Source organism: Bacillus rossius, chromosome 5 (assembly GCF_032445375.1).
Source record: "Bacillus rossius redtenbacheri isolate Brsri chromosome 5, Brsri_v3, whole genome shotgun sequence".
In the NCBI taxonomy this organism is placed as follows: Eukaryota; Metazoa; Arthropoda; class Insecta; order Phasmatodea; family Bacillidae; genus Bacillus; species Bacillus rossius.
Window position 1 is genome coordinate 8420785 of NC_086333.1, and position 15506 is coordinate 8436290.

Genomic DNA, 15506 nt, shown 5'->3' on the forward strand with positions numbered 1-15506 from the left:
TAACCCTAAATATGCCTAAATTTGCGCAAAATTCACCGAAATCCGCCAAAACTTTCTTTTTTTTTAGGAAAAAAATTCCTTCATAAAATCACAAAAATATTAAAAAAATAAATTTTTCTCTATTTCAAGAGAAAATTCCGTTTACGAAAGGAAAATTTCCCGTTATTTCTCAAAAATGTCAAAGGCTTCAAAATTCCCCAAAGTGGCTTAAATTTTATATGGACAAGCCGCCCTTGGTTATGACCTTGACAAATAGAATGACATGACCCCATCTTTAATTCTGACGTAACTGTTGCGATTATCGTTACGCCCGCCAATTTGAAAACAGTATTTTTATGCTATAAAATCGGGAAAAATGTCAAAATGTATAAAACATTTATTAATTAAATTATAATAATATATATTTAAAAATCGCACTTAATTAATTGAGGTCAGAGTCCTTGGTTCGAACACTGTGAGGGTAAAATAAAAATGACGACAGATCCTTCCCCCAAGATGACTGCTGGCAGACTCACCCCTACCACTAATACCATTGCATATATGCAGTACGCCCCTCACCAACACCCACTCCTCACTCATCCTCCCAGTAACCCAAACATGATTTTTATTGGATTTTTCTTCCTCCACCTCTTACCACCACCCCCAACAATTTTTTTTGTAAACATTTCTCTCCACTTCCCCCCACCAAAATTCTCTAAAAATACTTTTTTTCTCCCTATTAACCCCTATCCCTTCCCCCACCCCTTGTTTTCCCAAATAAATTGTCACCCCTTCCCTTCTCACTCTCCCTGCCTACATTCCCACCCAATTTTCTGACTCGCCTACCACCTCACTCACCTTTAAGGCTCTAAATACCGACCCGAAGTCCTGGGAGCCTTCAGTTACCTGCAGTTCCTCGCCCGCTCCAGTCATCTATCGAGACAATGCAGGTCGACATCTTGGACCATGACATCACAACCGCATCTGATTTCGTCTGCTGTAGGTTTTATATACTAGATTATGGCATCACAACCACCATATTGTTTTCATCTGTTTGAGTCCACCATAGTGGATGCCATAATGTCAGCCATCTTTATTTTTTTCTGTTGGAGACTGCCATCTTGGACGACATCATTATTTTTTGTTCTGCTGGAGGCCTCCAACTTGGACACCGTCATCTATGTTTGTTCATAGAGAGCGTCGGCATCCCTCTGTCTCATGCATGTAAATTCGATGTTCCATTAACTTCAACGTTGTTACTGTCCTTATCGTATTATTAAATTAAATTTTAACCTAAATAGCTCGTGGCAGGAAAACTCACTCATTTAACTGCACTGTTATTGAGACATTTGTCGGATAAAATATATAAAATATAATACTTATATTCTGGTATGTATTTTTTTTTAATTTGAAGGAATATTAGCATTATCTGTTCGAGACCGAACCACCGTATTTTTCTCAATACATGCTACGAGGAACTCTATTGAACACACATCACATACGAGAGAGTGATGCCACCGTCTTTTTTTTGTAATTGTTGCTAGGAGCGCTAGTGTCATGTAGCACACGCGACATCTGCTAGTTTGCGTTGCCGTCAAAGAATTTTAATTTTCGAGTTAGAGTGCATAAATAATTTATTACTGTTCTAAAAACATTCTAAATTCATACAAAAGTATTAATTAATATATTGATTAATTAGATAGATTTCAGTAGGTACTTAGTTCAAAATTTAATCTAGGAAAAATTAATTTTTGGATCTAAAAAAATATTTCAATAATAATATTCACTGCAAACAATGACTCTATACAATACAACTACCCAACCAAAGATATATATATGTATATATATATATATATATATATATACCTACAATAGAGTCAGTATTCATTGCACCTTATGATTACTATAACGCTAACTACAAATGTTTAAACCAAATGTCTCCAAAAAAGAGGAAACCTTCTTTTTCGATTGCTAGGAAATCCTTTCAACCAAGACCTGTCCAAATATCAGACATATATACCAAACGCATCCGAACCACGAGGCATGTTTTTTCTATACTTGTCATACTTTTCAACCAGGTCATGTGAAATGTCAGACTTACAAGCCAAAAATCTCCAAACCACAACACCTACTGTATAGATGTATTTAACATGCTTAATGCTTTAAAAATACCTCTTTCAAACATTTAAGATAAAAGCTTTGGACTGTCAGACTCACATAATGAGCTAAACCTAACGTACCTACATGATAAAAACTATAAAAAATATTGCAACAATTTACATCAAATATCTTCGAAGTACAGAAAAAATTCAAATTCAACCTAATCATATTCAACGAATGAGATTTAAAGTGACAAAACTCATCATGACCGAGCTTAATAACAAATGTATTAAAAACCTAAGAAGAGTCCACCGAACCATAAGTTATTATAGGCCCACTACAACTTATTCAATAATTATTACCTAACCTAACCTACCAGCCGTATACTGCTAATCGGATCCTACCTTTCATATCCCATCGATACTTTTCTCGTTGTATCCTCCCTAGGCCCACAAATCATTATACTCCACTGTCCCATTTTTTCGTTATTGGCTAACGAGACCAACCAAGCTGAATATATATATATATATATATATATATATATATATATATATATATATATATATATAATATTTTTTCAATGTATCATACTGAGCTCAAACGAGCAAATTATTCCATTAATTTCATTCATACAGAGTATCAAACCAATGTCACATAATATCCTATCGGTCATACATACTTTAAAAAGACAGTCTTTCAAATCAAAACAGTTAAAGAGAGACTAATTTTTAATAAAATGCATTATTTCAACTATTGACCTTCAACAAAATCAAATTTTAAATGTAAAATATACACGCTGATTCGAAGAACCAGGTATTATAGTGTTTTAATTAATCCATGAACACTTTAGGCACCAAAAACTTTAAAGTAAGTAACTAAGAATGATATTAAATAAAGTTCATATTGATTAAATTTTAAAGTATATAATTTTTTTAATAATATTGTCACGTGGCACCTAGCCGGTGCCACCGCCATTTCTGTCACGATCCACCTTCAGAGGGGGGGGGGGGCGAGAATCGTAGCTCTTTACATAGAAACAACTCGCTTGGCATCAACTAGTCTTAACTTCATAAAATACTTTACTGTACCTAGGATCATAGGTTCGTCATCCCGTACAGGATGTCTGGTGAGAGCTGAACTAAGGAGATTTTGCAAAATAACATAATACTTAATTAAAATTATTTTATTCTTAAAGTCAAATACTCAACATCATTTTAAAGAACATTTAAATAGCAGGATTACAATTTAAAACAATAATCTCTTTACTTCCTTAACGATTGAACGACCTTACAAGAGAGAGAATGAGAGAACTTCACTAAACACTTCCCTAGTCCTTCCGAATACCTCAAATCATAATTAATACTTAAAATTAAAACAAAGATAAGTCCATACTCACATTTTCCGAAAAGCCTTTCTTGATCGATTACTTTAAAAAAATAACGTAGGGGCCTCTCCTGCCCTTGAAATCCCGAACGAACATTACATTTTAAAAACTATGACGCGTGACCCCTGACGAGGGCCATAGCCTCCGCCCGAAAGCTTGACGACTACATTATGACCTAACTTAAATTAAACGACTCGTGGCCTCTGGCGTCGACCATAGCTTCCGCCCGAAAGCTTGAATTCCTACATCACGAACGAACTAACAACTCGTGACCACAGGTGAGACGCATAGCCTCCGCCTGAGTGAGCCCCGAGTCACCACTCACTTGCGCTTAAATTCGCGCGCCCTGCCGCGCCTACCATAACAAAAGCTCGTTATTGAAGTCAAATTTACTAAACAACTAACTAGAACATCTGGGAAGACTACCCCCCCTCTACCCCAATGTGCAGGCCACACCGCGCGGCTTGTTACGACAGCGCGCCCCAGTAACTGCGGCCCGTGGCTGCGCCAGCGCGCGGCCAAACAAACAAACAAAATTCTGCAAGCCCGCAGCGCGCCGCGCCGGCCCCGTGCCCCAATTACATGGTCACGCCACTTGCGCTGACGAGTGAACAGAGCAGCCAGCCCAGAGTCCCGTCAGTAAAGTCCCTAAATTTGATTTCAACAACCCTGCAAAATTTCAACCCGCGACATAACCCTCCCCTCACAGAGCTCGAGCCCCATCGAGCTACCTCAAAATTACAAATTGTCTTTTTCCATTAAACCATAACTATAAATTCCTCATTTCACAAAAATAATAATTTTCTTAGTTCCTTGCTGTCTGAACATACATCTAGATTCTGCATAAGATTTATTTTAAAACAACAAGTATTCATAAAATTAAATGTAAAACTTTTATCTGGTTTGTTCTCACAGGAACCTTCAGAGGCTCGAGTTCTCAATTCTAAAAAAATTGTTCTGTTAGTGAAGCTCTCTTTACAAATTAAATTACTGTTCTTAGTTTCTCAGTATTCGTTAAACAATGTGCAAATTCTTGATAATTATTATTATTTTTTTTTTTTCGGTTTCCGTTTATTACCATACTTCTTTCGTTCTTCAAAAAAAATTAAGTGTCCTTACAGTGTTTCAATTAATTAAACGCTTATCTCGTGAAGGTTGGTGCAACTCCTCGAAGTCAGTGTTGTCGAGAAGAGTAGCTCCCTGGGCTGGCCATCAGCAAACACCACTCAACTCCAACAGCTACTGGACTGGCTTCCAGGGCAGCTCACAACTTCTCCCCACATCTGCTTCGGAGTTGTGCCATCCTCATCACGAACAGATTACAATTCTGAAACATCATCAACAGGCATTACCATCACGCCTGACAAATACAAAACTAACTACTAAACTGCAATCGATGGGCAAGGATGCAAACACACAAAAAAATAAAATTAATTAATTCAACTGCTAACATAAAGTATCCCACCCTTAGCATAATCTAATCAGGCAAATAATTTGATAGGAAAAACTTAAGGAAGGGAAACATGACCTCCAATGATTTTCCCTAACTCTTGAGTCTTGATCTTCTCTATACAGCAAATAGTCCCCACGAAGTAACTGGGTTGAAGGTCAGTTCACATGACCCACCCATAACCTCTTCTACTCTTCTTTTCTTCTGGGGGCAACCACAATGCCCACCAATCTCTCTCCATGGTGCCGAACCAGCTATCCCATGAGAGTAAACAACGTAGTCAATAGAAGCGCAGAGGGGAAACACCAATCTCTGGCTTGTCGAGTCATAAAACTGCTTTATCTTCTTCTTCTTCTTCTTCTGAGTAAAAATATCTGATTAACCTTGCTTCTATTCTTCCAAACAATAAAAGTTCATCAGGTATCTTCATGAAAAAACATTCTAACTAATAATAAGTATTTTTCTTCTTCTATTCTGTTAGATGTAATAGAAGGCCATGTTAGGGAGGTTATAGGGAAAAAGAGTGGCCAATTCCCACCCCATCACCCACCTAGATCATGACTAATTAACTTTTAAACTTTCTATTTCAAACAAATTTAAAAAAAAAAAAAAAAAACATTTTATTTAAACTTTTAAATTATAGCAACTTTTCCTTCATAACCTCAAAAGCAAATCAATAATTCTAACTGAAATTGTGATTTACTGCATCCTTGTTCCATCCGATCTGTTTGTTTATAACCTTTCTTGTAAAGTATAAAATTTTCAAACATTACTAATTCAAAAAAAAGTAAATTCTGGTGTCCTTCGAGTTACAATTAAATTTACTATTTCTTAGCTTGAAATAATTTAAGTTTTCAGAACTATTTCATTGTCTAATTCACAACACTTAAAAATCAACTCAAAACAACAAATCATCAAAATCAATAAGATCATCTGACCTACCTATCAGTACTGTGAACTTGAACTGTTCGTACACATTTATAATAAGCTATTGTATTTAAATTCCAACCTAAATAAGGTTTTAAAAAAAACTACTAATCCCTCTGTAAATTAAGAAAATTAACTTTAAAAATTAAACTTAAGGTATTAGTTCTTTTTGACAGCTACCACAACTCACTAGTTCCATTACATTACTATAACCTAAAAAGTTCTGTAAATAATGTTTATAACAAAAAAAAACTCCAGTTACTGTCTTCCATAAAAAAAAATAAAACTTTACATGACCTTATTAATCTCCACTTGTAAGTCCATGGCTGCCAGCTTTCTCTTCTCTTGAATCTTCAGTCTTGGCTCTTGTTTCAGTGATCTTGTATCTTGTCTCTCGAACTCTTGTCATCTTGTAAACTGGACTGCTGCTCAGCTCATCTTAAGGAATCTGTAACAGTTTCAAAAATACATGTTAATTTAAATTACATAATTCCTGTTCTTTGGTCCTAAAAAAAAAATTGTATTATTAGTACACATTACCCTGAAACAACATTATTATTCATTGTTTATTACTTAAAAAAAATGCTTTACCATAAAATCCTTTTTTGTTCTTTTCATTAGGCCTATTTATTTTCCTTCTTCTTAATTAAATTTTGCTTCAAATGTTAATCCTAACTTAAGACCTACCATCTATTTATTATTCATTACCTACATTATTTATGTTACCCTAAAATTCCCATAAGTTTCTAATACTTCCTATCAAAGACATTCTCTCTAAAAAAAAATTTACTTGTGACTCTTAACTTAACAAACTTAAAAAAAACTTTTACACTAGACTTAACTTATTATTCATTCTTAGTTACTAAATTTCTATATGTAAACTTTAGTACTTACAAACAAAAACTGCCTATTTCTCTCTACCTCTTAATCTCTTTCAATTATTACAATAATAATGTTACCTTGCATCTTTAAACTTTCTTCTTTTCAATTAAATTAGACATCTCATAACAATAAAAATTCTGCCTATACTCTTCTTATGGGTGTACAAACCAACAACAAAATTTTAAATTCTCAAGTTTCCTTATATTTAAATTATGCAATACAAATAACCTCTGTGGTGCCTGTACCCTTTTAGGCCTACCACCTTCTCCTCTCACATCATGACAACTCTTATTCCTCGGGGTCTGTATTCACTGTTACAAATCAAATATCTCAAAAAAATTAAAAACAAATTTATTATTTTAAGAAAACAAAAATTTACATTGAATTTACTATGGAGCCTGGAAATCTTAATGTCTCACAGCAGCTAACATGACTAAATCCCATGGAACCCCAGGTTTACATAACCTGTGCCCAAAAATTTAAGCATACCAGGCTTTCTCTGCACTGGTTTTACAGCATCACACACTATTTAGGGCCCCTGATCTGCCATCAGTCCCAAGGAGTTTTCCCACAACCCCTCTCTACACAAGCGCCTACCGCATTCCTCTCAATTGGCTATCGGTTTTACGGCATTCTTTTGAGATCCGACCATCAAGTTAGGGCTAATCGAACACTAAACCTCCATACTTCCAAACTAATGTAAATCAATTAAATTTTCTCTGTAAATTCTAAAAATCAAAAAAAATTATTCCAACATGCCAAAGAAACTTCCAAAAAAAATTCATAATCTTATCTTCAAACCATTAAAATAAAAATAAATAGATTACTCTGTTTTCTCCTTAATAACTGTAAACTGTCAACAAATATCATGTCGTAAATTTTAACTATGCTTACTGACTCTTAATCATAAAATCTCATTTGTCCTAATTAATAAACAACCGATTTCCTTAAAATCTCACTGTATCTCTCACACTCAAACTTCACTGGCTGAATATCTCAATAAATTCAAAAACAATTATCTAAACTCTTAAAGAAACTCCTCCCCAATTATTCAAATTACTTCACCTTATTTTATTTCATTACTTAAAACACCTTACTCAAAAAAAAATTAATTAATTATCTAGCTATCTTCCATTATTATTTATTTACCGAACAAAACTTTCTCCTAAATTAATTTAGTAAAATTCAATTTCACATTAGGCAAGTACACTAACTCTCTACAGCAATGTTTCTCATTTCCCTCCTTCCTAACTGAATCCAATCTTACTTAACCTCCAGGGAATTTACCTCACAAAATAACCAAAAATTTCACTGTAGTGCCTATCTGCTATAGGCCCACTACACAGGGGGCTCTAACCCCACCAACAAACTTCATTGAAATGGTACCCTATCCCATACAGGATAGCCACTTCGGTACTACCATGGGGAACTCCTGCCCCAAACTACTCACAACTCTCAGGATTCTCCTGACCCTTAATTCCGTAGTCAGCCCATCTCCTATGGTCTGCGCTACAATTCCCTTTCTTCCCAGGGACACAACACCTCACCTTAGGGTCCCTCGCCTTAAAGAAAACATTAATTTTGTCTCTCTGTTCCCTTGGAGTAAATTCCCTCTACACACAAAATCTAGCCTTCCCAGTTTTCTCAATGCTTATCGATTTTATAGTGTACCTCCTTAATAATGTTTACAAATCCCAAAAAAATATTTTTAAAACCGAGGTAGAATTTAACTAACAAAAACATAAACAACTTACAACGAAACACTTCTAGCCTATACATCATACACTTCTTAAATTAAATTACTTACATACTGAAAGTTCCTCTTCTCCTAAAACACACTTAAATTTAAATTTATTTAACCAATAGTCTATTTTCTTATCGCTAAGTTACCGTACAGCTGATCAAAACAAGGTCACGGCCTGTCCACGTCTCCGTATGAGCCCGTGACGTCACCGAATTCCATCAGGTGCGCCAACCCTCGCTTGCGGTTCCTCCGTTCTCCGCTAGGTCTCAGCACCTCCCAGTCACGTGTTCACTCTGCCACGTCCACTGACGTGTCGTTCTGAAACAACTCTCAACATTTTTCTAATTAAAACAAAACATCACTATAAATTCTATAACTCTCTTTTACATAAACTCTCGTTTTCTCTTTAATTCCTTTCTAACGTTTATCCTTCCCTCGACTGATTTAATTCGTACGTCTCGTCTCCTACGCGCACGAAAACAAAACAAACTTCTCTTGAAAATAATTCCTATTTACGACAAAAAACTTTATTTTAAATTATAATTCTCTTAACCTACAATCTTAAAATGAACTTCAATTAAATTAAACCACTTGCATTATCTCTAATAAGCATTTAACTTATAACGTATTCTCCTCACGTAATAATCCCCGATATAAATCTACAATAAATTCAACGACTTAAAACAACTTATCACTATAAACTTTATCCTTACAAGTATCCTCAAATAAACATCTGTTACGTCAAAAAAAAAAAAATCTCAAAGACTTCCTCCACTATAGACTAAAATTCCGTAATCCTCTCCTCAAGTAAACTCTTAATAACCTGCTATCAGAAGCTGAAACTAACTTAATAATAAACATAAAAATCTACCTCTCTCTCTCTCCAGAAATAGAACCTACCCGGCGCCTCCACCATTTCTGTCACGTGGCACCTAGCCGGTGCCACCGCCATTTCTGTCACGATCCACCTTCAGAGGGGGGGGGGGGCGAGAATCGTAGCTCTTTACATAGAAACAACTCGCTTGGCATCAACTAGTCTTAACTTCATAAAATACTTTACTGTACCTAGGATCATAGGTTCGTCATCCCGTACAGGATGTCTGGTGAGAGCTGAACTAAGGAGATTTTGCAAAATAACATAATACTTAATTAAAATTATTTTATTCTTAAAGTCAAATACTCAACATCATTTTAAAGAACATTTAAATAGCAGGATTACAATTTAAAACAATAATCTCTTTACTTCCTTAACGATTGAACGACCTTACAAGAGAGAGAATGAGAGAACTTCACTAAACACTTCCCTAGTCCTTCCGAATACCTCAAATCATAATTAATACTTAAAATTAAAACAAAGATAAGTCCATACTCACATTTTCCGAAAAGCCTTTCTTGATCGATTACTTTAAAAAAATAACGTAGGGGCCTCTCCTGCCCTTGAAATCCCGAACGAACATTACATTTTAAAAACTATGACGCGTGACCCCTGACGAGGGCCATAGCCTCCGCCCGAAAGCTTGACGACTACATTATGACCTAACTTAAATTAAACGACTCGTGGCCTCTGGCGTCGACCATAGCTTCCGCCCGAAAGCTTGAATTCCTACATCACGAACGAACTAACAACTCGTGACCACAGGTGAGACGCATAGCCTCCGCCTGAGTGAGCCCCGAGTCACCACTCACTTGCGCTTAAATTCGCGCGCCCTGCCGCGCCTACCATAACAAAAGCTCGTTATTGAAGTCAAATTTACTAAACAACTAACTAGAACATCTGGGAAGACTACCCCCCCTCTACCCCAATGTGCAGGCCACACCGCGCGGCTTGTTACGACAGCGCGCCCCAGTAACTGCGGCCCGTGGCTGCGCCAGCGCGCGGCCAAACAAACAAACAAAATTCTGCAAGCCCGCAGCGCGCCGCGCCGGCCCCGTGCCCCAATTACATGGTCACGCCACTTGCGCTGACGAGTGAACAGAGCAGCCAGCCCAGAGTCCCGTCAGTAAAGTCCCTAAATTTGATTTCAACAACCCTGCAAAATTTCAACCCGCGACAATATACACCAGATCAAACAAAATTTCATTTTGTTCTAAAGAAAACCCGCAATTCTTAGTAGCCTCTATATTTCTTTGATTTTCAGCATCCAAGTAGAAGTTGAACCCTATTTACCAATCATTATAATTGTCTCTCAATGTACAATATGTCTCGTATGCTACTGCTTCCAATTTCGTTACATATTTGTTATTAATATTCTTAAATTCTCTGAGTCCATGACATTATCACAGTCTTTAAAGTTATTAACATCATATCTATCACCAATGTTACCATGAGCTGTATCAATATTATTCATTTTATCATATCGTTTCCACATATATGTTGTCAGTGATTTATCACAATCTTTCATCTTGGGAGTTTCACATTATTCTATATCGTTTTCAATTTCATGGATAGCTACATTCTCATTTTATGTAAAAGCTAGTGTTTCCCGTATTATTATTAAATACTTCAACCTAAAATCCCAAACACAATTAAATAAGCAAATTATAAAGGAAAAACAACAAAGTATAGTTTATTTAATATTATGAAGCTCATCATCCTTTTCCTGTTATTTTTCCTTTTTTTTTTGAGTTTTTTTGGTTAAAATATTTTTACAAAAAACCTAGTAATTTTACCCGATTTTGGTGAATTAGAGGAAAAGTTTGTGTCATTATTGGAAAAGTTTGAAGATCAAGGTCAAGGTCACAGGTAAAATTCAAGGTCATCCAAGATGGCCGCAGTGACGTCAGAATCCAAGTTGGCAGACACCACCATCGAAACTGATACCACACCCAGAACCTAGGGCTCAGACATAGGACCTTTATATAGCTACTACTCCCATGCAATAAGATAATATACATATATTATAATGGGGTTATGTGTAATACATAACTGTTAAATAGGTTTATTTTCAATATTTTTAAACTTAATTAATTAATTTATTGATGCATTCCTTTAAAATTGAATAATATTTGAGACAATCCAATATTATATTATTCCTTTTTAAGAGTAATATATGTCTTGATTTCACGTAGTGTCATGAGTCTTTCCAAGTTAACTCTCATTTGAAAAAGGTTCTGCAATTCGTTTACGAACAACCTAACTCAAAATGTAATAGTAATAATATGGTGCCAAACTAGTTCTCCGTTTTAGTAAAGAATCGATGTATTCGTAACGTTATCGTCTGCTGGCCTACGTCCATGATGATGTCCCCCAGTAGAAGATCGCATTCTAGGATTGCCTATTCATACCATTTTCTTGTTCTAACCCAGGCTTCTCTCACCCAACCCTCGCCTAAACTTTATGCTGTCAGTAAGTCAATTAGAGTACCAACTTCTCAGCTGCTTCTCCTGTCCCGGTACATACATTTTCCAGCTACCGACAGAAGATTTTAGGTGAGTTAACAAATGTATGGCCAGGTGGTTTATCTATGTGTGTTAGTGATGGCTCTAAGCTAGTCTCTTGGCCATGTAGTACAGCGACTGAACTGCAACCAGCAGCAACTGGGCGATGGACAGATACTGTCAGATGTTATTAAGGTGGATGGCCACGTAGCTTACCTACCTGTGTATTGCGGTGCAGGGCGCGGCGCTGGTCCCACAGCCACGTAGTACAAGGTCGGCACAGCCACCAGCAGCAGCAGCCTACAATAAATCGCGTTTTTGGCGTAGTTGGATCGCATGGTGAGAGTACGTTCGACCACGCTATCAATAGCTGCGCGGAGTGGTCAACTCTCTTTATCGACCACCTGCTGCCGCTTATCATAGTCCGCCTCCGCGTCTTATCGCCGCATGTGATTTGCAGCACGTGATGTTATTGTAGTGGTCATCTGAGCAAGGCTAGCGCCCACTCATATTGCCTACACACTCTGCCTTCTTGTGCATATAACATTATTTTTAGTAAAATATAAAAAATAAAAGTTGCATTGCATCCTGCTCACTCAGCTGTTATCGTTGAATTTCAGAATACAATTTTTACTGTCTCGTGCCATTTGCTTTTACGACTGGGAGACATTTTGACCACAATATTTCGGCGTTTGAATGTTGTGACTCCAGTTACTCTCATTTTTCCCGTCACTTTTCTGTTGTTACGGCAAACTTTTTGGTTGATGCGTACTGCTTTTTGAGTCATATAAAAGGCCTTTATTGGTATTTTTGACATAATTTTATTTTCTTCGTTAAAAAATTGTTTGAAAATTATTTTTGTTTCCGACATAAATTTTACCAAATACTATAAACAAACCATTTCACTTTAAATAAAATTGCATGTATGCGCCTACAATAATAACTGCATATGTCACACCTATTCAACGAACATTTTTAAGAGAGTAACTAATAGAGGTAGGGCAGAACTAATCTGAGCCCCTTGACCATGTAACTATTTAAATTAAAACAAACGCAGTAACTGTATTGAAACCATATTTTTATTTACATGAAGGCACTAGCAAAATGAGTTGAATTTATCCAATTAAGAAGAGGATTACTAAAAACACTTCTACTTAGCGGCATTAGGAATAACTACTAAATGAAAACTAAAATTACTTTTTGAATTTACAGTCAAAAATAAATAAATTTGTTTCTATTTGCGTAAACAGTTTAGTAATACCAAGTTTCATAGCATAATATAACTCCTAGATAAAAATTGCGTAGAAAATATTAAAGTTTTTTTAATGCAAGTTTTAAATATTATTCTCGTAATAAAAATAGAATTATCAATAATCTTAAACATAGTTTCATAGTAATTAAATGCACACTGCACACATAGGATTCACATTTATAATATGTTACTGGTTCTGATTACAGGTATCGAAAAAATAATCTTCCTGCATATAAATAAAATATTTATATTGACATTTAACACAATACACACGGAATGAACACACAGTACACATAGTACACACAGAAAACGGAATGAAAACACAGTACACGTAGTAGACACGGAATGAACACACAGTACACACAGTAGAAACAGATTGAACACAGTACACACGGTACATACAGGAAACATAATGCAAATACACACACAATACACACAAGACACAGAATACACACACTGTACATACGTAATGAACACACAGTAAACACCGTAGAAAAAGAATAAACTCACAGTACACACAGGAGACACGGAATTAACACACTGTACACACAGCACACACACTCACAACAATAAATGGGCATGTAATGCAGACATTGAACATGCAGTAGCGTGAACTCAGGCCTAGAAATCATAATTCGAGAAATGACAACAATTACATTGGAAATCTTCAATATAATTTAGTATCTTTATTTATACGCATGCAACTAATACAAGTCATTATTGTATGTAGCCAGCTTCCCTCAGTTATTTGAGTATGAATGATACTTCTTTGATGTGCGAATAGTTTCCTGCACAAAGCAAAGCATGTATAAGTCTTAACCTGCCAACCAAAATTGTTAGGATCGTCCCATGATTTGTAATTAATCTCTTCTGCTGCCATCTTCCAAACAGGTTTACTATAAAAAACTTTAAATATCACTTTTGTCCCAGCGATCATCGTATGTTTTATCGGAATAATTAATTATATTACAATATTTCCATCGTTTTGGTCACACGGCTTCAGCACAGTCTTTGATTGCGTCACCAGCTTCACAGTCACTGTCTACAATTCCATAAAGTCAACGTCTACGCCTAAATTTCTTTAAGAACTCGAAATCGTTGACGCAGAAATTTCTTTATCGTCTAAAATCTTCCTTTTCATGTGTTCTTCATTATTCCAAGGTATGAAGGATCTACTGAATATGGGATTTATTGTGTTCATAGTTTCACGGTGATACTTTCATTAGTTTCAGTCTTCCTAAAACCATTAGCATCCATCAATTAATTCATGTTTTTTCGTCGCGATGGGGAGAACTAGTAACATCACTCTTCCTTATTGTAGTATCTTCATCAATGTTCTCTATCCCGTAAAAGGCTTGACTTTACATGTTCTACAGTGTCTTTTTAAGCTGTCAATTCGTATTAACAACCTGATAAACTGATTACAGCTTAACATTTTGCGTAGTGGGTATTAACCACAATCATTCTTCTCGTGAAGTAGCCCTAATACTCAAAGAACCGAGGGAAGCTGGCCTCATACTATAAAGACTTGTTTGACCTGCATTAGTATAAATAAAAATAGTAGTATGTAATAGTAGACAGGGTTCAGGATTGTGGAGCTGGAGCCGGGTCAGTGACCGATTGCTCTGACGTCATGGCGGCCATATTAGACTCAGAAATTAATAAAAATTTCTAAAAAATGACTCAAAATTTATCTTATTCTTCCTAAAAAATTCAAAGATTAGAATTTCGAAAGCCTCAAAAGTCTTTTGCCTTATAAAGAACACAAATTTCTAAAAGCGGCTTAAATGTCCTAAGAGCTAGCCGCTCTAAGCCGCAGACGTCATCTAGGAGTATGACGTCACCATTGCAATTTCCATTACGGCCGCCATCTTGAAAATCTATATTTATTATCGGATTTTAATGAAAAAATTCTAAAATTTATAACAAAAATCAATTAATAAAATTTCCACAAGGAATTATACTTGGGCCGCTACTCTTTCTTCTGTACATAAATGACCTTCCTTCTCAAAAAATAAATGGAAAGATGATACTCTTTGCTTATGATACAAATATTGTTATAACAGTCCCGAATAACACTGAATTAAATGCGTTAGCCGTAAACACTCTAGATAGCATGGAATCTTGGTTTAAAGAAAACAGACTAAAACTAAATCTGAATAAAACAAACTTCCTACACTTCAAGAGAAACACAGTGTTCAACCCCACAAACACTTCTTACACTTATAACGGTCAAATAATACAGGGAAAAAATTCAACAAAATTTTTAGGTTTTGAAATAGACACCCACCTAAACTGGCACTCGTATATACACAACACTGTTAAAAGAATAACCCGTGCTTGTTATGGTCTTAGGGTGATTAGAATGTTATTTTCTAAAGACTATGTAAGATCTGCATATTTTGCAAAT

At 35.7% G+C, this 15506-nt stretch overlaps 1 protein-coding gene across 2 annotated transcripts in view; it reads right to left on the reverse strand.

The window, feature by feature from the left end:
• The window catches only part of LOC134531573 (sodium/potassium/calcium exchanger 3-like), a 157708-nt gene extending 145489 nt beyond the window's left edge, over positions 1-12219 (reverse strand). For both annotated transcript variants that reach the window (XM_063367284.1, XM_063367285.1), the window contains exon 1: positions 12065-12219. In XM_063367284.1, the coding sequence (XP_063223354.1) occupies positions 12065-12182 (118 nt within the window). In that variant the 5' untranslated portion in view covers positions 12183-12219. The remainder of the gene's footprint in view (positions 1-12064) is intronic.
• Positions 12220-15506: the final 3287 nt, after the last annotated feature.